At 62.8% G+C, this 25,090-nt stretch overlaps 1 protein-coding gene across 2 annotated transcripts in view; it reads right to left on the minus strand.

Moving 5' to 3' along the window:
- PRKAR1B (protein kinase cAMP-dependent type I regulatory subunit beta) overlaps positions 1-25,090 on the minus strand; it is a 63,577-nt gene that overhangs the window by 25,515 nt on the left and 12,972 nt on the right. For both annotated transcript variants that reach the window (XR_013960902.1, XM_080674210.1), the window contains exons 3-6: positions 23,723-23,890; positions 22,627-22,718; positions 4,092-4,153; positions 2,920-2,966 (exon numbers count right to left, since the gene is read on the minus strand). Coding sequence is in view for 1 of the 2 variants with exons in the window: in XM_080674210.1 (XP_080530336.1) it covers positions 2,920-2,966; positions 4,092-4,153; positions 22,627-22,718; positions 23,723-23,890 (369 nt within the window). In the remaining variant the exon portion in view is untranslated. The remainder of the gene's footprint in view (positions 1-2,919; positions 2,967-4,091; positions 4,154-22,626; positions 22,719-23,722; positions 23,891-25,090) is intronic.

Genomic DNA, 25,090 nt, shown 5'->3' on the forward strand with positions numbered 1-25,090 from the left:
CCACAGTTCCAACGAAACCTGGTGTTTGTGGCGTTTGGTCGCCCGGCCGACCCCTCGGGCACCACTGGTCAGAGGGCAGTGCCCGCCCGCAGAAGGGGGTGGTCAGGGTGCCCCACCCGCCGACAGGCAGGCTGGGTCCTCAGGGGGCTTTGGGCAGCAGGGGCACCCATGCAGATTCGGGGTCCCCCTCTGCTCCACAGACAGGTGTGGGGTCCCCCGAGCAGGACGGGGGGTGGGGGGGGGCAGAGGGCCAGACAGTCCACGCCCACCAGCCCCACCAGCCCCACCAGCCCCGCGCCAGGACTGTGGTCTCATCCGGCCTGTTCTCCGGGCGAACTAACGGGGACATGGAGGCTCAGCTGCCAGCAGCAGGGAACGGGCCTGAGCCTCGGGCCCAAGCAAGGGGTGTCTGACCCGCTGTCTGCCCACAGGGATGGGAAACAGCTCTGGAGACCCCAACGCTGGGCCCCCAGGCTCCTTGAAAGAAACAGCCCGGCCGGCGTGGCTCAGTGGTTGAGCATTGACCTATGAACCAGGAGGTCAAGGTTCGATTCCTGGTCAGGGCACATGCCCGGGTGGCGGGCTCCATCCCCAGTGTGGGGCATGCAGGGGGCAACCAATTGATGATTCTCTCATCATGGGTGTTTCTCTCTCTCCCTCTCCCTTCCTCTCTGAAATCAATAAAAATACATCTTTTTTAAAAAAGAAAGAAATGGCGCCGAAACCGGTGTGGCTCAGTGGTTAGAGCGTCGGCCTGCGGACTGAAGGGTCCCGGGTTCGATTCCGGTCAAGGGCATGTACCTTGGTTGCGGGCACATCCCCAGTGGGAGGTGTGCAAGAGGCAGCTGATCGATGTTTCTCTCTCATCGATGTTTCTAGCTCTCTATCCATCTTCCTTCCTCTCTGTAAAAAATCAATAAAATATATTTTTTAAAAAAAGAAAGAAATGGCAAAGAACTCTGGGCAGAAGGGATGCCCCCACACCTGCTCGCTCGGCAGAGCTCGGGTTTCCACGCTCAGCACGGCCCAGCTTCCCGGACCTGATCGGCACCGGTAAGATGCCTTTGGGATGTAACGGGAAGATTCCGTGACTCCGTGAACGCAGGGGAGGGAAGCACGTTTCAGGGCGAGGGGCAGTGGGAACCAAGGTCCGGACCACGTGGGCTCCTGCCGGGTGGGCGGCCGAGAGGGGAGCCGGGCCGCTGGGCAGGGCCTCGAAGGAGGCACCGGGGTTTGCAGGGCAGAGCAGGCGTCAGAGGAGACAGAGGGGTGCAGGCCCAGAGGCAAGACCTTCACTCGTGCGTTTCCTGCCTGTTGGCCACCTCCCACCCCCACATCGCCACCCCAGTGCACACGGGGGCTGTGCCAGGGCCCCGCACACAGCCAGAGCCCCTTAAACAAAGGGGAGCGGGGAGTCTGGGGACGGCGAGGGCGGAGGGGGAGCTGGATCTGAACCAGGAAGGAGCCCAAACACCCCCAGGGCCCCCCCCCCTGCCCCTGCCCAGCGGCTCTGAAGCAGGCCGTCCAGCGTCCACGCTGAGGACGCTGCCCAGCCGGGCCCTGGCCGCACCCGCGTCTGTCTTCTCTGTTTCCTGGGCTGGAGTTTTTTTTAACCCAGTGAAGCCAGCGGCAGCGGGCTCTGTGGGCTGACGGCCCGAGCCTCCCGCCTCCACACTTCCTCTGTGGCCTCGGCTCCTGCCTCAGTGTCCCTCTTTGGTGGGAGAGAGAAGTCCGCCCCCCACCCAGACAGGAAGGCCTGCCTGGCCCAGGGCCTGCGCTCGGCATGCACAGAAACCCCGGCTCCCGGCTGCGGGCTGCGGCCCTCGGACGACGCGCGTGACCTCACCGAGATCTCCGTGGTGACTCATTTCCTCTGCCACCACCTCCGGAAGCGAGGGCCGCCTGCCCGGTTCCCAGAACGTGGCCACAGCGCACACAGACGGGCTGCTGGGGAGATAATAAGTCCCTGTCCCCCAGAATAGCTCGGCTGAACCGGAGGCCGAGCCCTGAAACACCCTGGCTGGGCGGCATCCCCGGGCAGCAGGGGCCCACCTCGAGGGGCTACGGTTTGCAAAGGAGGGGGTGGGCGTGGAAGCCACTAGATGCCCTGTCCCCGGGGCTGGTGTCTGAGGTCCAGGGGTGACTCGGGGGCCAGCCTGAGACGCGGCGGCTGCGGGGTCTGGCAGACACACCCTGAATGTGCACCAGGGCACGGACCCCACACTGCCGGGGCAGCCTAGCACACGTGGTCACGTCGAAGTGCACACCAGAAGCAGTCCCACTCAGGGCGGCGGGGACCACAGAGGCCACGCCCGAGGGGCACCTGCCATGCCGACACCCAGGTAGTGTGTGGGGGGACGAAAGGAGAGGCAGGAGCGGACGGGCTACCGAAGGTGGGGCTCCCGGCACAGGGCCCGGGCGAGGGGTTGCAGGAACCAAGAGGCTGTGGCATCCAGGCCACGCCCTGTGGTCAGGTCGGAGGGCTGCTGCCGGGCGCACTGTGGGTGTAGCCAGTGGAAGATGCCCAGAGCCATGGGCAGGGGCCGACCCAACCGCGATTGAAGGAGAGCAGTTCCATAAAAGTGTGGGTCCCCCAACCCCTGAGACGGGTGGGAGTAAATAAACAGTAAAAAACAGGAGCAACCACACTCTGGGAGACAGACGGCACCTTAACACCCGATGCGCCCAACCTCTCGGCCACCGACGGGCCCGCAGACGGGGACACCAGACGCGGACGCGCTGCCCACGGGAGCTCCATACGTCCCCACCAGCCGTTAAATGCAATGGATTACTCTTCGGATGAACATCTACCACTCAGGAAGGTCTTCCCAGGCCTCAGCCTACCAGTGACCCGGTGTCACACCAAAACGGGGCGTGGACCGAGGCGCTACTTCCCCAAACCAGCCAGGAGGTACTTACATCCACTTCCCCTTGGTCAATGACGTAGAAGTTATCGCCTTCGTCCCCTGAAACAACAAAGAGATACAATGTTTCACGCAAAGGAGATACAATGTTTCACGCCAAGGACACAGTTTCGGCCTGTTTGTCTCGCAGCCTCTCTGCGCTGCCGCCTATACCGGCCAAGGAGTCCTGGGTCTCGTCTATTTTTAAAACGTATTTAAATAGCCCTGGCCGGTTTGGCTCAGTGGATAGAGCGTCAGTCCCGGGTTCGATTCCAGTCAAGGGCACGTACTTGGTTGCAGGCTCCTCCCTGGCCGGGCCCCGGTCGGGGCTCGTGCAGGAGGCAACCCATCGATGTTTCTCTCTGTCGTTCCCTCCCTCTTCCACTCTCTGAAAGTCAATGGAAAATACCCTCGGGTGAGGATTCACAAAAAACATTTAAATAAAAGTGGTCTGTCTGGCAGGTGTGCAACACAGCGCTTTGCTGTGCACATTCCCTACGAACTCCCTTCAGTCAGCCGGCCAACATCTCACCTCCCCCCGGTCCCTAATGCTTGTGAGGGGACCTCACCCGACCCCCCATTCGGCATGTTCCCAGGGCTCAGGTCGTGGACTTGACAGCAAGGTCACCGAAGGAGGTCGGGTTCGCTTGTTCAGGAAATTGCTGTTTCGTTGGTGACTTTTCCCCAAGACACACGAGACTTTACATTAATGACTCTCAGTGAGCCCAGCCGGTGGCTCACCATTCCCCGTCAGGCACAGGCCCGGGTTGCGGGCTCGACGCCCAGTGTGGGGCGTGCAGGAGGCAGCCGACCCATGATTCTCTCTCATCCTTGATGTTTCTATCTCTCCCTCTCTGAAATCAATAAATACGTATCTTAAAAATAAACAAATAGCCCTAACGGGTGTGGCTCAGTGGACAGAGCGTCGGCCTGCGGACTGAAGGGTCCCGGGTTCGATTCCGGTCAAGGGCATGTACCTTGGTTGCGGGCACATCCCCAGTAGGGGGTGTGCAGGAGGCAGCTGATGGATGTTTCTCTCTCATCGATGTTTCTAACTCTCTCTCCCTCTCCCTTTCTCTCTGTAAAGAATCAATAAAATATATTTTTTTAAAAAAATAAACAAATAAGGAACTTTAGGGGAACAGCCCGATGCCCCCGTCGGCTCGCTCAGAGAGGAGGGGACCCTACCTTGCTGTATGACGGTCTCCCCGGCGATGTGTGTGACGGGAAACATGGCGTCGAATATGTCGCTGGAAAGAAGACACAGCAAACGTGAGACCCGCGGGCCCCGGCCGGCGTCCCTCACCTCACAGGGGCTCAGTCTTGTTGGAAGAAGGCCGTCCCGTCAGGAAAAGGGGGAAGTCAACCCTTCGTGCCCTGCCCGGGAGGCTCAGCTGGTTACAGCGTCGTCCCGATACGCCACGGTTGCGGGTTCGATCCCCAGTCAGGACACATACACAAATCAACCCATGAACGCGTGAATAAGGGGAACAACAAATCAATGTCTCTCTCTCTCTCTCTCTCCCTCCCTTTCTCTTTCTCCCTTCCTCTCTCTCTCTAAAATTCAATACATAAAATAATAAATAAAATCCACCCTTGCCCTAACTGGTTTGGCTCAGTGGATAGAGCATCAGCCTGTGGACTGAAAGGTCCCAGGTTCGATTCCGGTCAAGGGCATGTACCTTGCTTGCGGGCACATCCCCAGTGGGAGGTGTGCAAGAGGCAGCTGATTGATGTTTCTAGCTCTCTCTCCCTCTTCCTTCCTCTCTGTAAAAAATCAATAAAATATATTTAAAAAAAAAAAATCCACCCTGGACGGTTTGGCTCAGTGGATAGAGCATCAGCCTGTAAACTGAAGGGTCCCGGGTTCGATTCTGGTCAAGGGCACATGCCTGGGTGGGAGGTTCGCCGGCCCTGGTCAGGGTGCGTGCAGGAGGCAACCAGTTGCTGTGTCTCTGTCTCTCCTCCCTCCCACTCTCTAAAAACCAACGGGAAAACGACCTCAGGTGAGGATTAACCTAAATAAATAAATTATAAGGTGCTTCGTGACCCCGCTGTCCAGGGAGTGGCCTGGGCCCTCCTGGTCCACCTCTGCCCCCGGGCGGGTTTGCTGTCCGGTTTTTACAGAAACGGGGTCACCCTGCCAACGCCGCTTTGGACCCCAACTTAGGAAACGAAGGAGCAACAGGCTGCACACCCTCACGTGGGCGGGGCCCCCCGAGAACCCGGCACTTCCCGTCGCAGGCACCCTGAGCGGCTGGATCCGAGACAGGATCCAAGGCCGCGCCTCCGCGTTCGACACCAGGCCCCGACCAGCTGCTCCACGAGCTGCACCTGCAAGACCTCGCCCAGGGCTGTGCCACGGCAGCTGCCACGTAACTTCCTAAATCTCGCTGTGGAGTGGACGGAGGCGGAGACGCCCCCCAGCCGGCCCTCGGGAGGTGGGCACCAGGACCCCAGCCAGAACGCAGAGTCGGAGGTCGGCGTCCGCACCCCAGATGCAATGACCACCCTCGAGGCTGCGCCCACCCACGGCGCGTGGTTCCCCAAAGAGAAATGTGAAGCCGGCCGGCAGGTAGGGGTGCACCCTGGAGCTCAGGGGGCCGGCTCCCTGCCCGCCGGCTAATGAAGGGGGGCTCCTGAGAAGCTGTGCGACGGTCAGGCTGAGCTGCAGGAAGCACCCCAACTCAGAACCCACAGCCTGCACCTCCCGCTTCCAGGCCCCAGAAGACGTAGGTAAGTCCTTAAACAGCAGCTCTCTTCTCTCTACTTCAGACGGGGTCTCTCCCCAGGGAGGCGGCAGGGGCTCCGGGGAGGTTTGTGGGGCCCCTCCCAGACCCCCCCGACCGGCCGCCCAGCCCGGCCTCTGTCCCCTGCCGGCCGGGATTCTCGGCCTGTGGACACGTCTGGTCACATTGACAAGTGAATTCCTCCAGAGCCACCACAGCAGGACCCTGCGCACCGCCACCCGCCGGGCTGATGCCCGCACACAGCGCTGTCTCTGCTTCGGGCCACGGCCTGGGCACGCGCCCACTTCTCTTCCCGGGCATGACGAAGGCGCAGGCTGGCGAACGTGCACTTTTCCCTTCAAAATGAGCCTGCCCAGCCCGGCCGGTGGGGCTCGGAGGCTGAGTGTCGACCTAGGAACCAGGAGGTCACAGGTCAATTCCCGGTCAGGGCACATGCCCGGATGGCGGGCTCGATCTCCAGTGTGGGGCGCGCAGGAGGCAGCCGATCCGTGATTCTCTCGCCGTGGATGTTTCTCTCTCTCCCCCTCTCCCTTCCTCTCTGACATCAACACTGGTGAAAACATCTTTTAAAGAACCACGCACATAAAGGCACGTGCCCTTGGACCCAGGGTTTACACCTTCCTTCTGAGCATCTTCACCGAAGAAAGAGTTGAACTGTGCGGGGGGGGGGGGGGCGGGGGGGGGCAGACACACGTTTACAGTTGTGAGCACACAAAACAGGGTTCACTCCCGTGTCACCGCTTATTCACTGTCGTGCTGTTTTCCGTGCTCTCACCCGCCCCGTGGATAAGATGTGGCCACGGTGCAGGGTGTCGTCACGGACAGGTGAAGGAGCTGCCGAGTACGAACACACTTAATAACGTAAAGAAGCCCCGAGGACGCAGGAAAGACGAGGGACTCGATGGAAAGGAAGACACCGCTTATCGGAACGCACGTAGGGTGCAGCTAAAGCAGGACTCAGAGGGAAATTTATAGCCTTGAGTGCCTGCGCCAGAAAAGGGAGACGCGCTAACATCAAATGCCAGCTCCCACCTTAGGAACCTAAAAAATGAGCACAAATTAAATCCCAAGTAAGCAGGAGGAAATAAACAAAGAACGTTACAACTGGAAGTCAGCGGGACTTAAAGCAGGACACGAACAGAGAAAGTCCACGAAACCAAAGCGAGCTCTTTAAAAAGATTTAAAAATCCTAGAAACATCCAGGCAGGCTACCCCCCCACCCACACCCCCCAAAAAAAAGACACACATCTCTAACGTCAGAAACGGAAGGGGGCCATCACCACGGATCCCGCGGACGTTGAAGAATAAACAATGAGAGGGACCAGCACCACACAGTTCCCGAGGCTGGGAGGGTGGGGTGACCGTCGCGCTGGCTGGGGGGCCCCCAGGATGGAACGCTGGCTCCCCGGCAGACGACCCTGCCAGCCACCATCCTAGGAGGAAACCAACTCCCTGCCAGGGGGGGCAGGGGCTCCGGGAGCCGCCCCTCAAGAGCCCGTCCCCCACACGCTCCCCTGGAGGCACACAGGGGCGGGGAGCAGCCCACGGTCGGGGCCGGGGGGGCCCGAGCTGGACTCTGCGTCAGCCCAGGGAGGGGACAGGGACCCAGGCAAACGCAGTCCCCGGCCCAAGTCAACAGCACAACGGGAGACCACCAAACAGGGTGTCACTCATTCACTCAACAAACAGGGAGGGCGACCTGGGGCCAGCCTCCCACACCACACACAGCGCCGGCAACAGATGGGGAGGAAGGGACACCCCTCCCTGGACAGCCATCCACCGTCACACGGCTTCCTTGGCCGGCCGGGCGGTCAGGAGACCCCAAAAGCGGCCGATGGTTTTCACAGCCGGTCGAGCAGGGACGGAGGATGGGCACCGAGGTCCCTGCCTCCCACACTAACCCGGCTCGCTCGGAGCTGGAAAACTCATCACAGCCTCTGCTCCGAGGGCTCGGGAACCGCATGTGGGTGGCCCCCAACTCTCGGGTTCAGCGGAGGTCGGGGCGGGGGGCGGGTCACCTCCAAGGCCTCTCTCCGAGACTCTTCAAAAACCCCGTTCCCGAGGAAAAGGGGGACACGCTGCCTGCGGTCACACCGGCTGCCCAGGGGGCATTTCAGCAGCAAAGCTGGAGCCGCTGGGGCCTGAGAGGGCCCGTCCAGTGCAGAGCCACCTGCGGTGCAGGCCTGGGTCCGCATGGCCTCCCCACCGGCAGCTGGACACGGCGGCCAGCACGTCCACTCCCTGGGCTCCGCTTCCTCGGGTGCAACACGGGCCTGGCCGGCACAGGAGCACAGGGGTCTGCAGAGACCCACGTCCTCATCCGTCCCTCCCACCTGAACAGCCCTGTCCTCACCTCCTCCAAGAAGCCCCCTGGGATCCCTCCCCCCATCACCACCCATCAGGGCTCCTCGGTCCCCACACTCGCTTGTAGGAAGCTGGAGTCGGCCCCCTGCCCCCCGCCCGAGGGGGGGCCGTTCTGCAGGTGGCCAGTGAGAAGCCCGGATGGACTAGGCATCTGGGGAACCCTGCCGACCAGTCACTGAGCCACCCAGTCACCACAGGCAGGCGTGACCCGGGCTCAGGCCTTCCGTGCGGCCACGCCCGGTGTCTGGGGTGGAGGCCCGGAGATCCTGGAGCCGCTCCAGCCCCGGCTGCTGGCCTCCCCTCCCCACCACTTCACCTCCCGGGTAACGGCACCTTGCTTATTTTAAACGCCGCGGCCCACGGAGCGATCATGAGATCCGGCAGCTGGTGTCGCCCAGCCTCCTGCCCTCCAGCCCGTGGGCGGGAGGCGGGGAGCCCCCAGGGATCCTGGATGCCTGAGCTCTTTCGCAGCTGCGGGACCATCGGCGGCTCCCAGTGTCCCCGAGGGCCGGCACGGGCCTGACCACGGGGCGGGGGCCTGACCACGGGGCGGGCAGGTGCACGTGTGCAGGACCCCGTCCGCGGTGGGGGCAGGGGACACGGTGTGAGAGCCCCCAGGGGCGAGAGCCGCTCGGTCAGCTTCTGGGCGGGCCCCGTCGGTGACCTCCCCGTGGAGCCGAGAAACCAAACCAGGAGTGGGGGCTGCATGACCTGCGGGGGGTCTGGCAGGAATGTGTACGCTGGAAGGCGTGTGATGTGCGGGGCTCCCAGAGGGTGGCCCCCGACAGGGAGGGGGACTCGGTGCGCTTCGTCTTATTGATCTGCCTGGCCTTTATCCCGAGAGAAGGCTGCCGGAGAGTGGCTGCTCCTCTGGCCCTCACTGCCACCCCTTCCTGCGGAAGGCACGGGACAGGCCCCGGGCCACGCCCACGCACCCCAGCCACGCCTGCACACCCCAGGCCCCGCCCATGCACCCCAGGCCACGCCCACATACCCAGGCCACGCCCACGCACCGCCATGGCCCCGCCCACACACCCCAGGTCACGCCCACACACCCCAGGCCACGCCCACGTACCGCCCCGGCCACGCCCGCACACCCAAGGCCCCCCGCCCACGCACCACAGGCCCCGCCCATGCACCCCAGGCCACGCGCACGAGGCGCCCGACAGGCTGGGTAGACAGATGGGCAGGGACCAGGCCCACAGCCACCCAACAGGCCTCATCCCAGGGCCGGGCCACGGAGGCGGCGTGAGGACGGGCCGTGCGTGGATGTCAGGGTGCGGGCACACCTGAGCCCAACTCCCACGATCCACTCCCACCAGGCCCACGTCCAGCCGCACAGGCCGCCCCCAGGACACGGACCGCAGGCCTGGAGCCTGAGGCTTAGAGGCGTTTCCGCCCCAAGGACCCCGGGGCCTCGATCCTGGAACAGCTTCCCAGGACCCCCTCTCCCCCCTCCATGACAGCAGCTGGCCGGGCGGGGACGAGGACAGGGGCGGGAGGCTCAGGCTGCAGGGCCAGGAGGCGGTCGGAGCGCAGCCCGTCCTCACCCGCAGGCCAGGCTGAGCCTCAGCGTCCTCTGTGAAGAGGCTCCTGAGAGCAAGGTCTGGGCCCCGGCACGCGCTCCACCCCCGCCACGGCCCCGTACGCCCCACGCCACTGGGACCCTCCTCGCCCAAAGCCCCCCGCCTCCCACGGGGTGCAGGCCTCATGTGCTTCTCCGAGCCTGCGGGCCTGGTCCCTCCTCCCCACCCAGATGGTCACTAGTCCCAGCTGCTCCCTCCCTCTCCAACGGCTAGGGCACAGTGACACCAGGTGGCGGCACCTCCCGGCCTGGGACACAGCCTCTCACCACAGAGCTCCCCGAGCCGTCCTGGGCAGGTCCCCTCTCCCTCTCTCTCTGTGACTCTCCCTCTGTCTCCCCCTCTCTGTCTCTCCCTCTGTCTCTCCCTGTCTCTCTGTCTCTCCCTCTCTCTCTGAGACTCTCTCCCTCTCTGTCTCTCCCTCTCTGTCTCTCCTTCTCTCTCCCTCTGTCTCTCCCTCTCTCCCTCTCTGTCTCTCCCTCTCTCTCTGCGACTCTCTCTCTCTGCGACTCTCTCCCTCTCTGTCTCTCCCTCTCTGTCTCTCCCTGTCTCTCTGTCTCTCCCTCTCTCTCTGAGACTCTCTCCCTCTCTGTCTCTCCCTCTCTGTCTCTCCCTCTGTCTCTCCCTGTCTCTCTGTCTCTCCCTCTCTCTCTGAGACTCTCTCCCTCTCTGTCTCTCCCTCTCTGTCTCTCCCTCTGTCTCTCCCTCTCTGTCTCTCCCTCTCTGTCTCTCCCTCTCTCTCTGAGACTCTCTCCCTCTCTCTCTCCCCCTCTCTGTCTCTCCCTCTGTCTCTCCCTCTCTGTCTCTCCCTCTCTGTCTCTCCCTCTCTCTCTCTCCTCCTGGCCTAGGGTGGGCACCACCCTGCCTCACACTGTCCTGTCTGGAGCAGCTGGGACCTCCCTGGGAGGAAGTGGGCAGAGCGTGGGGTGGGGGGGGCGGGCAGGCCTCCTCCTAAGCCCCGAGCTGGCCACAGGCTCCACACAAACGGAGGGACATGGCAGACGCTGCCTCCTCGGGGGTGGCGCCAGGACAGGCCAGGATAACGGGGGGAAGCACGTGGACGCGGAACCAGGACAGCTGGGCCAACCCCCAGCTCTGAGCTGCTGCCCGTGGCTGCGTGGCCTCGGCCGAGCCACCCACCCACTCCCCGGGCCCAGCGGGACAAGGCCTTCCCCGTCGGTGCTGCTGACCCCGGCGTTGTGGAGCAGGACTCACACCCCGGCTTTCCCTCCACAGCCACGGGCCCGGGCCGTCGGCTCGCTGCTCTGGGCTCAGCTTCCTCATCTATAACCCCAGCCTCCGTGGTCACCGTGAGCTTAAATGGCGAATCCGTGAAGGTCCCAGCCATCGGCCTGGCATGCCACGCCTCCCTGCTCCCGAGTGCCACCTGCCTTCCCGGAGGACAAGACCCGGGGGACTCATACCCCAGTCCTGCACCCGGCCGGGCCCCCGGGCCCCGCAGACCCTCAGCCAACCCTTAGAATGACGCAGAGTGAGAGCCCACAGTCCCCTTAGGAACCCCTGTGCCCCTCAACCTGGCACGCTGCCACTGAAATGCCACCCTGAGCCCAGATAACGGGGCGGGGGGGCGAGCGCTTGGCCGGGCAAAGCTGCCCCGGCCTGGCCCCGGCGGCGGCGGGCAGGAGCCCGTGGACACCCCACACAACGAAACACCAGCTTGGACTCTCCCCCAGGCCCAGCCCCTGCCTCCCGTGCAGGGGGCAGCCCGCCCACCAGACCCCCCGGTGGCTCCCACGAGCACAGCCACCCGCCAGGATGGCCGCCTTCTCCCGGACGGGGAAAGAATGAAACACGGAGACGGACCTGCCAGGAGACCAGACACCTGCCTGCCAGGCCCGCCCTCGGCACCAGGTGAAGGGAGACCTCCCAGCTCACGGCCCGGAGCCTCGGTGCGGACACGGGGCCAGGTCTGTATCAAACGGATCCATCAACCCAGTGCAGCCTTTCCGTCGGAAACAATCTGAAACTCCCATGGCAACGCCAAGGCCCCTGAGAGCCAAGCCCGCGGCTGCTGTTAACCCTCACCCGAGGGTATTTCCCATGATTCTGAGAGGGGACGGGCGTGGGGGGGACAGGGAAAGGGAAACATCGGTGAGAGAGACACATTGATTGGCTGCCTCCCGCCTGTGCCTAACCAGGGCCAGGGAGGAGCCTGAAACTGAGGTACATGCCCTTGACCAGAATCGAACCCAGGACCCTTCTGTCTGAGGGCCAATGCTCTACCCACTGAGCAGAAATGACAAGGGCAAGCCAGGACCATTTTTAAACATATTTCTTTTTTTTTTTTTTTTTTTTTAGAGAGAGAGGAAGAGAGAAAGAGAAACGTCGACGTGCGAGCGGAACACGGGTCGGCGGCCTCCTGCACGTCCCCCACCGGGAGGATCCACCCCGAAACCATTTGGTACACGCAATGGCGCCCAACCACTGAGCCACACCGGCCAGGACACCAGACGGTTTTTAAATAGAAGAACCAAGTGAGAGGGATTGCACATCTGGTTTCAAAACCCACGGTGAAGCCACAGGCGTCGCTGGAGATGGTGCGGCTCTGAGCAAGGCCGGGCACACGGGGCCATGGGCCAGCCCCGGGGTCCAGGGGCAAGCCTCACACGTACGGCGCCGAGGCCAGGCGCGGGGAGAGACCCATCTTTCCCACACGTGGTGTCGGGACAGCTGGACATGCCCGTGAGAAGTGTGAACGTAGATCCCTGCCTCACACTGCAGATCCCTACCTCACACCGTACACCAAGCATGTCAAACGCACGGCCGGTGGGCCACAAAATTAACGAGGCATGAGGCCCACCGGCCGTGAGTTTGACATGCTTGGTGTACACACACAGGGACGCGCAATGCTCACAGACCCCTGTGGAGAGGCCAGAACTACAACATCATTTAAAGAAACATAGGGGCCGAAACCGGTGTGGCTCAGTGGATAGAGCGTCAGCCTGCGGACTGAAGGGTCCCAGGTTCGATTCCGGTCAAGGGCATGTACCTTGGTTGCGGGCACATCCCCAGTAGGGAGTGTGCAGGAGGCAGCTGATCGATGTTTCTCTCTCATCGATGTTTCTAACTATCTCTCTCCCTTCCTCTCTGTAAAAAATCAATAAAATACATTTTTAAAAAATAATAAAAAGTAAAAGAAACATAGGGGAATGCCTTCGTTCACCGGAGTTAGGCAGGGCTCTCAGATGTAGCAACAGAGGCACCGTCCACAAAGAACCGAGAACTTGGACTCCATCTAACTTTAAAGCGTTGGTCCTTTGAAAGACACCGTAAGAAGACGAACAGATGAAACGCAGACTGGGGAGAAGATCTGATAAACACCGGATATACAGCGAGCTCTCCCGACTCCACGAGCAGACGACCGAGGACTCAGACCTGTTGGAACGGACACTTTGCGGGAGAAGCTGTACCAGCGGCCACAGCACAGGGAGCCACGAGGGCTCAGTGTCAGGAGGGAAATGCCACAGCAGACAGGGCTGGTGGGGAAGGACGCGGAGAAAGGGGCCCCACACCACCTTCAGGGTGGGAAGACTGGGGACCCCCACACACACCCCTCGGGGTGCAGAGACTGGGGGCCCCACACAGCCCCCTCAGGGTGCAGAGACTGGGGACCCCACACAGCCCCCTCGGGGTGCGGAGACTGGGGACCCCACACAGCCCCCTCGGGGTGCGGAGACTGGGGACCCCACACAGCCCCCTCGGGGTGCGGAGACTGGGGACCCCACACAGCCCCCTCGGGGTGCGGAGACTGGGGACCCCACACAGCCCCCTCGGGGTGCGGAGACTGGGGACCCCACACAGCCCCCTCGGGGTGCGGAGACTGGGGACCCCACACAGCCCCCTCGAGGTGCAGAGACTGGGGACCCCACACACACACCTTCAGGTGCAGAGACTGGGGATCCCGCTCACACACCTTGGGGTGCAGAGACTGGGGACCCTGCACACACACCCCTCAGGGTGCAGAGACTGGGGACCCCGCACTCACACCCCTCGGGGTGCAGAGACTGGGGACCCCACACACACACACCTTGGGGTGCAGAGACTGGGGACCCCACACACACTGCAGACGGGAGGGAGAGTGGTGTGGACACTGGACAAGAGGTGGTTTCCTTAGAAGTTAGACCTGAGGTCAGCACACGACCCAGAAATTCCACCACTAGGACCCTCCCCGTGGGAGCAGACACGGCGTCCTGCAGAGAAGGCACAGCGTGTGAGCGGCTTGTTCACTACAGCCCACCTGGACGGACGGACGGACGCACGCACGCACGGACCGGCTCTCTCCCTCAATGGCCCCGACGCAGCCTCGGACCCAGGACTGTCCCACAGTCACGAAGAGGCGTTTCTTACCAAAAAACGAAGTTAAGGAGTTACCGGGCGGACGGGCGGGCCGGGGCGGGGCGGGGCGGGGCGGGCGGGGCGGGGCGGGCGGGCGGGCCCGGTGGCCCCCAAGGGTTAAAGGCGGCAAACGGGTCGGCAGCTGCAGGAGGCGGCGGCGACCCCCCGACAGCTGTTCCCCAGTCAAAGCGCATCTTTGTTTCCGACTGGGCAACGGCTGCTTTTTCTGGAGGAGGAGCCGTCAGCCGTCTGTCCCCTCCCAAGGAGGACCAGACCAGGAAGAGCGAGGCTGGAGGCCCTGGGGCCGCCCACCGCCGAACAGAACTGCCCCCCGCCCCCCGCACCCCCAGGGCGCCACGAAAGGGGGCCGGCCCTGAGCAGACGGGACGCCCACCGCCAGGCAGGACCCGATCCAGAAGCAGCTCGGCTGGACCCTCAGGTGAGAAACCCGGTCCCTGAACCTGCCCATCCGACGCGGGCAGCCTGCCGAGAGCGCACTCGCGCCGGACACCGGACACCGGACACCGGACACCGAGGCAGTCGTGGGGGGGACCTGCCCTCTGGTTTGCTCAGCTGCCCAGTGTGGGGAGGGGGGTAGCCATTGCACAGACACGGGTCTCGCCGACGCAGGTCCCGCTCCTGCAGTGAGCGCCCGAAATTCTCCACGTGGGCGACTGCGTCACATAGCCTCTTGCGGCCCGGCCGGCGTGGCGCCGTGGGTGAGCGTCGACCTAGGAACCAAGAGGTCACGGTTGGATTCCTGGTCAGGGCACAGGCCTGGGTTGTGGGCTCGATCCCCGGTGTGAGGCGTGCAGGAGGCAGCCGATCAATGATGCTCTCTCATCATGGATGTTTCTATCTCTCTTCCTCCCTTCCTCTCTGAAAGCAATAAGAATATATATTTAAAAAGTAATAAGTTGCCCTGACCGGTTTGGCTCAGTGGATAGAGCGTCGGCCTGCGGACTGAAGGGTCCCAGGTTCGATTCCGGTCAAGGGCACGTACCTTGGTTGCCGGCACATCCCCAGTAGGAGGTGTGCAGGAGGCAGCTGATCGAAGTTTCTATCTCATCGATGTTTCTAATTCTCTATCCCTCTCCCTTCCTCTCTGTAAAAAATCAATAAAATATATTTTTAAAAAAAGATAAATAAAAAATAAAGAAAGTAATAAGTAAAAAGCCTTTTGCGGTCATTTTTACCTAATTACTGTAGTGCTTTTCCTGACACCGAGCGGATATAAAGTTTTCTGGTGATAAGAACACACACACATACACACCCCTGGGTCGTCCCCCACCTCAGCAAGTCCAACCTGGACTCCCCCCCACTGCCTTCCCCTGCACCATCCCGTGGGCACCCACGACAGAAACCTGAGGTGCCTTCCTGCACCCCCATGTCCTTGAGGCCCACACGCCACCCGGCAACTGCTGAGTCCTGGCCCACCTCCTCAGAAATGCAGCACCCCCCACCCCTCCGGCCCCCAAGAAAGGCCACCGCCCCCCTCACCCGGGTCTCAGCTCGTCCTCCTTCAGAGCACACAGCCCTGCTGGCCACCCCTGCCGGCCGCACACGCACAGCACAGAGCCCTGGAGCAGGCTGACCCAGACAGACAGAACTGGGTTATTTATTTTTACTTATTTATTTTAAAATACATTTTTATTGATCTCAGAGAGGAAGGGAGAGGGAGAGAGAAACATCAGTGATGAGAGAGCATCATTGATCGGCTGCCTCCTGCACGCCTCACACCGGGGGGATCGAGCCCACAACCCGGGCCTGTGCCCTGACCGGAATTGAACCCAGGACCCTTCAGTCCACAGGCCGAGGCTCTATCCACTGAGCCACACCGGCCAGGGTGGGAACTTGTTTTTTTAAGGGATGCTGTTCAGATCAGCGGGCGAAGAGATGGGTCCGTTTAGTGAGGCGTGTTGGCAGGACTGGCTGGTTAGGAAAGAGAAAAGGAAGCTGGGTTTATACGTCCTCACACCGAAATGAAACGCCTGATGGATCAAGGACTTCATCATGGGAAGAAAGATCACAACCCGAACGGGGGCGGGTTCTGAGGAGGTCCTGGGGTGCGTTTACTGTCCCGAGCAGGCAAGGCTCCTGCGGGCACGCGGGGTGGGAAGGACCTGCCGACACAAACCAACCCCGTCCATCGACGCTCCAGCGCCGAGCCACGCCGGCCGGCCACGTGCTGCACTCGATGCCACGGAACTGGACACGCAGTAATGGGAAAGTGGTCAATTTCACGGACGTTTATCCCCTGGGAGAAATTCTGGGGAAGATGATTAACCTCCAAACGACAGGAGAGTTCCAGTGACAGTCACAAGCCAACAACCACCTGGGAAAAGTCCGTGCCGTCTGTTTCATCATCAACAGCCTCATCTTGTTAATTTACAGAGAACCCGTGGAAATCCACAAGAAAAAAGGTGACTAGTCAACGGAAGGAACCATACGTGAAGGATCAGTCGGGCAATTTGCAGGGAGATACGGACGGCCAGCCGGCCAGCGTGGCCCCGGGGTTGAGCGTCCACCTGTGAACCAGGAGGCCCCGGGTTCGATGCCCAGTCAGGGCACAGGCCCGGGTGGTGGGCTCGATCCCGTGTGGGGGTCAGGAGGCAGCCAATCAGTGATTCTCATCATTGATGTTTCTCTCTCTCTCTCCCTCTCCCTTCCTCTCCGAAATCAATAAGAATGTATAGTTTTTTAATACAGAAGACCCAATAGCAGGTGGACAGAAGCGAGATCCCGCCCCCTGAAGGAGCCATCAGACCCTCCAGCAGCCCCTCCCCCAGCACGAGACGACCACGTGGGGCTCTGCTCGGAGGCTGGCCCTGGGGGGACGCAGAACCAGAGCCGGGGCCTCCTGAGCACGGAGCCCCAGACGGTGCGGCCCAGCCTGGGCACCCCGGCCTGGAGCGCAACCTCCCCACGAGGCGGCGAGCGAGCGGGAGGGTGCGGAGCGGACGCACAGCCACCTTCCTGACACGCCTTCCTCCCCCCCCAGGCCATCCCTGCGCCCACGTGCAGAGACCTGTGACAGGAAGAAGGCACAGACACCGTCCCCACGGGAGACCACGGCCCTCCGGTCTCATCCTTGCGTCTCCCAACCTGCACGGCCACCGCCTGGTCCGTGGTGAGGGCTGACCCTACAGCCTCCCCGGCCCCCGCCAACTGGTGACCTCTCACCCCCGCTGGCAGGACGCACGGCTATTTTTAGTGGCGAGGGCTCAGGAGGGAGCCAGGACTCGAGGCGCCCACGGGGCTGAACAGGCATCCCTCCTTCCCGGGCCTCACCCCGTGGGCGGGGTGCAGGAGGCCAGCTCACCGCCCTCCAGGACTGCGGACCCCTCCCCCCTGGGGGTGTTCTCCTGTCTGAAGAAAGGGCCCCACTTCCTGCCCCTAGGCAAGGGGGCAGCTGGGCCGTCTGCCCGTCTCCAGCCTCAGTGTCCCCACCGAAACAGTGGGTGCTGCCTACAGAAGCCACCGGCAACCCAGGTGACGTAAGGAGGCGAATGGGTGGGTGTGAGACAATGGGGCGCGGTGGGGTCTGTAGCGGCCGGACTGCACCCGGCCAAATTCTGGGCGTTTTAAAGCACGACGGCACACACAACCATTGCCCCCGGCTAGGTCCCTGCGGGCTGCCATGCCAGATGGTGGCCCCAGGCTGGGGGAGCCCCAAGGGCCTTCCTCCCCCAAATCCCTCGGTCAGAGGCGCCTCGAGAACGCAAGTCCCTTTCTAAGAAGGTCTCCCTCGAGAGGCAAAAACTGCAGCGCATCCTACTCACAGAACCAGGGGCCTGACTCGCTGGAAAACTCCGGGCACATGGAAGTTATTCCCTTTAAAAGGTGTGTCCTGGCCCTGCCGTGTGGCTCAGTGACCTATGAACCAGGAGGTCACAGTTCGATTCCCGCTCAGGGCACATGCCCGGGTCACGGGTTCGATCCCCAGCGTGAGGCGTGCAGGAGGCAGCTGACCCATGATTCTCTCTCATCACTGATGTTTCTCTCACTCCCTCCCTTCCTCTCTGACATCCATAAAAATATCTTTAAAAAAATTAAAGCTGTGGCCTTTCCCTTGCACAGTGAGGAGCTGGGCAAGGCATCTTCGTGGGGGGGGGCGGGGTGTGGAGGGAAGGGGGGCAGGTCAGCCCAGCACAGCCTCATCCTGGCCAGGGTTCATCCCCAGCTTCTCCCAGCCCTCGCTCTGGGCCTCACCTGCCGATGCACCGTGAGCATTGAGAGCCTGCACTGTTCGGGCCGGGACTGGCTCAGGACACATCATGTGACACAGCCGCCGAGCCCAGATCCCAGCCTCCCGGGAACACGGCATCCAGACCCGCTGGGCTCACGTGGCCCCCGGTTTGCTAACCTGGCAGCCTCTGCCTAGAGCGGGAGTTCGGCTTTGGCAAAGCGAAAATCAAATTCTTCGCATGTTCAAGCCGTTAAGTCTCTTCGGATGTGGCCTCGCGTTGTCCAAAACGCTGGTTTGTTTTTCGAGGCCTGAGAGGAAAGCAGTCCCTCGGCCCAGCCAAGCGGGAGGGGAGGGGCGGGGGAGGGGGGGGCGGCCAGCAGGAGCAGGGGGAGGCAGAGAGGAGCCCGCAGGCTGCCTGCGAATTGGGCAGCACGGCTGTTTTTCCCATCACCTGGGGACCTGAGCCAACTTGTGGAAAAACAAGCTGGAAGATGTGCGGTGGGAGGGAGAGACAGATAACAGGAGACAGCTGCAGCCGCCCGCCCGCCGGCCCGCGCTCAGCCAGAGGCCTGTTTCCATTAGAGCCGCAGAGGGCCGAGCGGCTGCCAGGAAGGCGGCCCCACCGTGGGTGCCCCCCCACCCGCCCGCCCGCCTGGCGGCCCGGGAGTGAGGCCCCGGCAGAGGGCCCGGCGCACAGGGCTGCGGCCTGGACCACCCACCCCACTCGGAGCCTCCCTGTCGTCACACGTCTCGGCTCTCCGGGGCGTGCGCTGCTCCCTCTCCAGGGCCCCGGTTGGGCAGCCGGAAGGGCTCCACCAGGCCCAAGACGCGCCCTCGGGGCCAGGCCGGGTTCTCCACACATCTCAGGGCCCCGGAGCACCGGGGGCCACCTGCTGGGCTGTTTGGGCCACTGACCAGAGAGTAACTGCCCGGCGTGCCCGCTGACCTAGCAAGGAGGCCGCACCTGCCGCCTCGCAGCCCCTCACCTGAAGTCCTCAGCTCTGCAGAGGACACCGCTCCAGCCCCAGCAGGACACGTGCTGCCTGGAGCCAGGGCAAGGGGTCCCCTTCTGTGCAGCGAGGAGGGGACACGCGGGCCTCCCAGAGTCCTTGCTGCTGCGCCCTGAGCCCCAGAGCAGCCCGCTTACCTTCCTCAGGCCCAGGCGGAGCAGAGCATGGCACCGTGGCCTGCCCTCAGGGCACACCAGCCCCTCCTCAGACTGAGCACTGAGGCATGGCTGTCGGTCCATGTGGAGGTCTGCACAAAGTGGCATCAAGGGGGAAGCCCACTGACTTACCCCTCCACACAGCCCGAGGGCCTCCAGGAAGAAGGTGGCAATGGTGATGGGGATGATGGGGGTGGTGGTGGTGGTGGTGGTGATGAGGATGGCGATGGTGGCGATGATGGTGGTGATGATGGTGGTGATGGTGATAATGGTGGTGATGATGAGGATGGTGGTGATGATGGTGGTGATGGTGATAATGGTGGTGATGATGAGGATGGTGGTGGTGGTGATGATGAGGATGGTGATAATGGTGATAGTGGTGGTAATGATGGTGGTGATGGTGATGATGAGGATGGTGATGGTGGCGATGGTGGCGATGATGGTGGTGATGGTGATAATGGTGGTGATGATGAGGATGGTGGTGGTGGTGATGGTGGTGGTGGTGATGGTGGTGGTGATGGTGATGGTGGCGATGGTGGTGGTGATGATGGTGATGGTGATGGTGATGGTGGTGGCGGCGATGGTGGTGGTGATGATGGTGATGGTGGTGGTGGTGATGGTGGTGGCGATGGTGGTGGTGGTGATGGTGGTGGCGATGGTGGTGGTGGTGATGGTGGTGGTGGTGGTGGTGGTGGTGGTGATGGTGGTGGTGGTGGTGGTGGTGATGGTGATGATGGTGGTGGTGATGTTGGTGGTGGTGGTGGCGGTGATGGTGGTGGCGGTGATGGTGGTGGCAATGGTGGTGGTGGTGATGGTGGTGGTGGTGATGGTGGTGGTGGTGGTGGTAATGATGGTGATGGTGGTGGTGGTGATTGTGGTGGTGGTGGTGGTTGTGATGGTGGTGGTGGTTGTGATGGTGGTGGTGGTGATGGTGGCAATGGTGATGGTGGTGGCGGTGATGGTGGTGGTGGTGGTGGTGGTTGTGATGGTGGGGGTGGTGATGGTGACGATGGTGATGGTGGTGGTGGTAATGGTGGTAGTGGTGGTGATGGTGATAATGGTGGTGATGATGAGGATGGTGGTGGTGGCGATAGTGGCGATGGTGATGGTGGTGGTGATGATGGCGATGATGGTGATGGCGGTGGTGGTGATGGTGATGGCGGTGATGATGGTGATGGCGGTGGTGATGGTGGTGATGGTGATGGCGGTGGTGGTGATGGTGGCGATGGTGGTGGTGGTGGTGGTGGTGGTGGTGATGGTGGTGATAGTGGTGATGGTGGTGGCGATGATAGTGGTGATGGTGACGGTGATGGTGATGGTGGTGGTGGTGATAGTGGTGATGGTGATGGTGGTGGCGATGGTGGTGGTGATGGTGGCGATGGTGATGGTGGTGGTGGTGATGGTGGTGGTGGTAATGGTGGTGGTGGTTATGGTGGTGGTGGTGGTGGTGATGGTGGTGGTGGTGGTGGTGATAATGGTGGTGATGATGAGGATGGTGGTGATGGCGATGGTGGTGGTGATAGTGGTGATGGTGGTGGTGATGGTGGTGGTGGCGATGGTGGTGGTGGTGGTGATGGTGGCGATGGTGGTGGTGATAGTGGTGATGGTGATGGTGGTGGTGGCGATGGTGGTGGTGGTGGTGGTAACGGCAGTGATGATGTACTGTGTTAAACCTGAATTCAGCAGGAAGAGCCACTAAGCAGAGAAGTGCAGCCACCCTGCACGTGGGTTTATCTGAAAGGAATGTGCTGGTGGGAACACGGAGGGAGCAGCAGGCAGATGCCCTGCAAACCTGGTCAGAACAGTGCCGCCCTCGCCAAACTGCAGCCGGGCCAGACGAGGCCGCTGCGCCAGCTCCCAGAACCGGGAAAAGCAGCCGCTGGGCTGCCTCCGGGGCGCCATCCTGGGGAAGGTGAGGCAGCCCTGCCCACTGCCTCCGGAACCCGTCCTGACCACCAGCCTGTTCTTTGGGCGCCGTGGCCAGAGAAAGAAGCCGTGGGGCTTGGGGATGGGAAGTGCGCTTCCCTACATGCCAAAGACCCGAAGCACAGGCAACACGGAGGCCTCGTTCCACGCCGGCCGCCCGGAGAGGCATGCGAACCCAGCCACCTGCTTCCGCTTCTGTGCACCCGGCTCTCCCACCCACAGGCCTGTGGGCCTGGACACGTGGGGCCCAGGGCCCAGGGCCCAGGGCCCCAGCACACACCTTCCTGGACACGCACAGCCTGGATGCCCAGAGACGTGATTTCAAGCAGCTGGCTCTCGGGCCAGGCTGGCCCTGAACGACGCGCTTACTAACCAGCTAGTGCTCGGGGCTGGGGGGCCTGGCGGGCAGAGGAGTTTGTCTGAAACACAGCTGCCTGGAGCGGGGGGGCGGGGGGGGCGCTGGGAGGTGCCGCGGGCTCCACAGTGAGTCGGGGGCCGGGCTGCACGAGCGAGCGCCTTCCCTGCAGGCCAGTCTCTGGGTGAAGGAGGATGTGGGTCTGTGTGGCCCGGCCTGGCCGGGAGCAGGTGCCTCGGCCTGAGGGTCGGGTCTGTCTGCTAGCCCCTCACCCCGGCCACGGGAATGCAGCCCCCGTTCAACACCCAGACTGACGTGGCGTTTTAAAGTGACGTGTAGGTTCAGGTCAAAACAGACACGCTTAGTCACCTGGTGACCGAGGACACAGCGGCCAGCGAACTCCTGGCTCAGGGCTGAGCACAGAAAGGTGCTGTCCCCCCGCCCCCCGTCCCCGACTCCAGAGGCAGACGTCCAAACTCAGTCCCCAGGTGGACACCAGGTGTGGGCGGGGCCGGCCTCCCCTGGCTGAGTCACACGGCTGCTCCGCCCCCTCCGATGTCCCTCACACACCTGTGACTGCCTTTAGGGCCCACCTGGGAACCCGGGGTCCGCCCCACGCATCCAGACCCTAACTTCACGCCTGCACAGTCCTCCGTGCCAGGTAAGGGGACACCCCCAGGCCCTTCTAGATCATGTGACTGTCACCTCCGAACCCCTCGGATGGGCGGGCGCAGCCAGACAGGCACTCCACCCCGGGTCCCCACGGGCAGTGAGCTCCGGGCAGAACGGAAGATCCTCACCCGTGGCAGGTGCTGGACAAGTAGCCCCTGGTGACCCGGGCGAAGGGACAGGCCTTCCGAGGACAGGTGTGGGGGAGCTTCAGGTGCTGACCCAGTGACCGAGGCTGCCCAGGGGCTCCCACAGCCTTATTCCGGAAGCGCCTCTGCCTCCGGACAGTTGTCGCTGAGACTCACGGCCCTGAGCAGGGCGGCCAGGAAGGGCCATCGGTCCCGCCCCGGCCCCACCTGTTCCTACCTCCTCTCGTTGTCGTCCAGGTGAGCAAACAGCACGTTCTTGGAGATGGCTTTGGCCAGCGCCGTCATGGTCTTGTAGTCCTTGGGGATGACCTGTGGGGGAGGGGCAGTCAGGCTCTGGGCACCTGCTCGACCCGAGACACGGACACGGCTCGTCACCCCGCTGGACTCTGCCTCGCCGTTGTCATGCTCGAGATCGGCACCTTGTGACGTCAGGAGTGCCACGTGCTGTTAACTTAAGAAATAAGAAAGAAGAGAAACCTGGGGACCCAAGGAGGCTTCAGCACTGTCTGGGTCTCGGGGGACAGGCCCTGGAGCAGGGGTGGGCAAACTTTTTGACTCGAGGGCCACCATGGGTTCTTAAACTGGACCGGAGGGCCGGAACAAAAGCATGGATGGAGTGTTTGTGTGAACTAATATAAATTCAAAGTAAAGGAGCGGAGGGGAGAGCAAGAGAACCGGATAGAACAGCCGGATCCGGCCCGCGGGCCGTCGTTTGCCCAAGGCTGCCCTGGAGGCTCGGAGCCTCCTAGATGCTGGAAGCGCTCCCGGCCCTCGGCCCCCTGGTCTGTGACCTCCTTGCTTCGGTGACCTTGCCGGCCGGAGGAGGGCTGGCCGGTCATCCTGGGTCTTCTCTGAGTAGGGGGGGTCCTGGGTTTAGGGAGGGAGCCCCCAGAAGTGAGGCGGCCTGCAGACTTTAAGCAAGTTTCACTGGTTTCCATGCTCTGATCAAGAAAAGCGCTCAGGACTGAGGTGTGGGGTGAGGGGTGCGTGGGCAGTGAGGACGGAGCCCTTGGCCGGGTCACTCAGGGGGCGAGCGCATCGTCCCGACACAGCAAGGCTGTGGGGTCACCCCGTCGGGGCACACACAGCGACCCACCAGTGAGCGCAGGGACGGCAGCACAGCAAGTCGATGTCTCTCTCTCTCTAAGTCAACAGATCTGAAAAGGGAGAGAATCCCGGCCAGTGTGGCTCAGTGGCTGGAGCGTCAGCCGGGGCACCAAGGGCCTCGGGCGCACAGAGGCCGGCTGGCAGCAGCCGTGACCACGACCACGGCCGTGACCATGACGACGCTGCCCACCCAGGCCCGCACCCACCTTCCGCACGTAGGACACGGCGTCCTCCTCGGTGTACACCTCGGCGCTCACGCCCCCGCGGCGGCAGCGGGCTTTCACCACGGGGTTCGGCAGCGTCGGCGAGACCTCCTCATCGTGCGAGTCGGACTGGGAGGCTGACTTCTGAGCCGACATCTGTCTGTTCTCTTCCTGTGCGGGTACAAGGGAGAGGAAGGGAGACCAGTGGCCACTTCAGCAACTGTCCGCTCGCAGGTGAGCCGGGAGCCAGGGGCGCTGGGGGCACAGGGTGTCCACCTCCCTGCCCACCCACCAAGGCCGTTCCTGGCGAGCTCCTATGTATGCTTCAAGGCCCGTTTCAATGTCACCTCCGGCAAGAAGCCCCCCTCCCAGCTCGCCCTTCCTCCCACCACCTGCAAAGCATTTCCGTTCCTACCTGTGGGAGCTCACATCACGACTGTGACCCCCCACAACACACACACACAGGAGGGGAGCTACAGATGCTGGGACGAGTGAACGCACGCATGGATGAACGAACGCACGGACAGAGCAAGGGGAGAAGTAACGGGATCAAGGTAGAGGGTTGAGCCCCGTGTCCCCACAGCATAGAAACGTCTCAACCACGGACCACACTCAGCCGCTGGGAGTCAGAGCCGAGCGTGACGTCCCACGGCCACCGGGCAGGGAGACAGCGGCTGGCCCCACCCCTCAGCACCTGCAGGGAAAGGGCCCCGACGCAGCCACGGCCGTCACGCCACCCCCATCAGGGTGTCCGCCATGGGGGTCGTCGGGATGGACAGGCCCCTGGGAGGGTCGTCGGGATGGACAGGCCCCTGGGAGGGTCGTCGGGATGGACAGGCCCCTGGGAGGGTCGCGGCCCCTGGGAGGGTCATCGGGATGGACAGGCCCCTGGGAGGGTCGCGGCCCCTGGGAGGGTCATCGGGATGGACAGGCCCCTGGGAGGGTCGCGGCTGAAGTCGCTGTGGCCACGGGAAGCGGCCTGTCAGCAGCTGGCGAAACCCAGGAGGCGGCTCGATAGCAGCTTTGAGGGCTGACAGAGGGGCCGCTTGGAAATGCAGGGCTGGTGCCGCAGGGGCCCTCACAGACGGGAGGCTGGCGTGGGGTTCGGGTCCCGCTGCCATGGGGACCCAGACCTTCCCTGCAGCCCCCAGAGCCACGTCCGGCCGCCCTGGGGCCAGGGCGCATCGCCGTCCTGGCACCAGGATGGTGCCCGTCTTTGCCAGCCGGGTCACGTCAGGCAGGATCCAGGTGGTTGTGCACGTGAGGCAGGCGCGGCGGGCAGCCATTGTTTCTGGATGGCATCCCGTCCCCAGCCCCTCCGATTCCAGGAAAACCCGATTCTTCGCGGCCCCTTCCTGTCTCCTGGGCCCA

Source organism: Plecotus auritus, assembly GCF_963455305.1.
Source record: "Plecotus auritus genome assembly, chromosome: 6".
Classification (NCBI taxonomy): Eukaryota; Metazoa; Chordata; class Mammalia; order Chiroptera; family Vespertilionidae; genus Plecotus; species Plecotus auritus.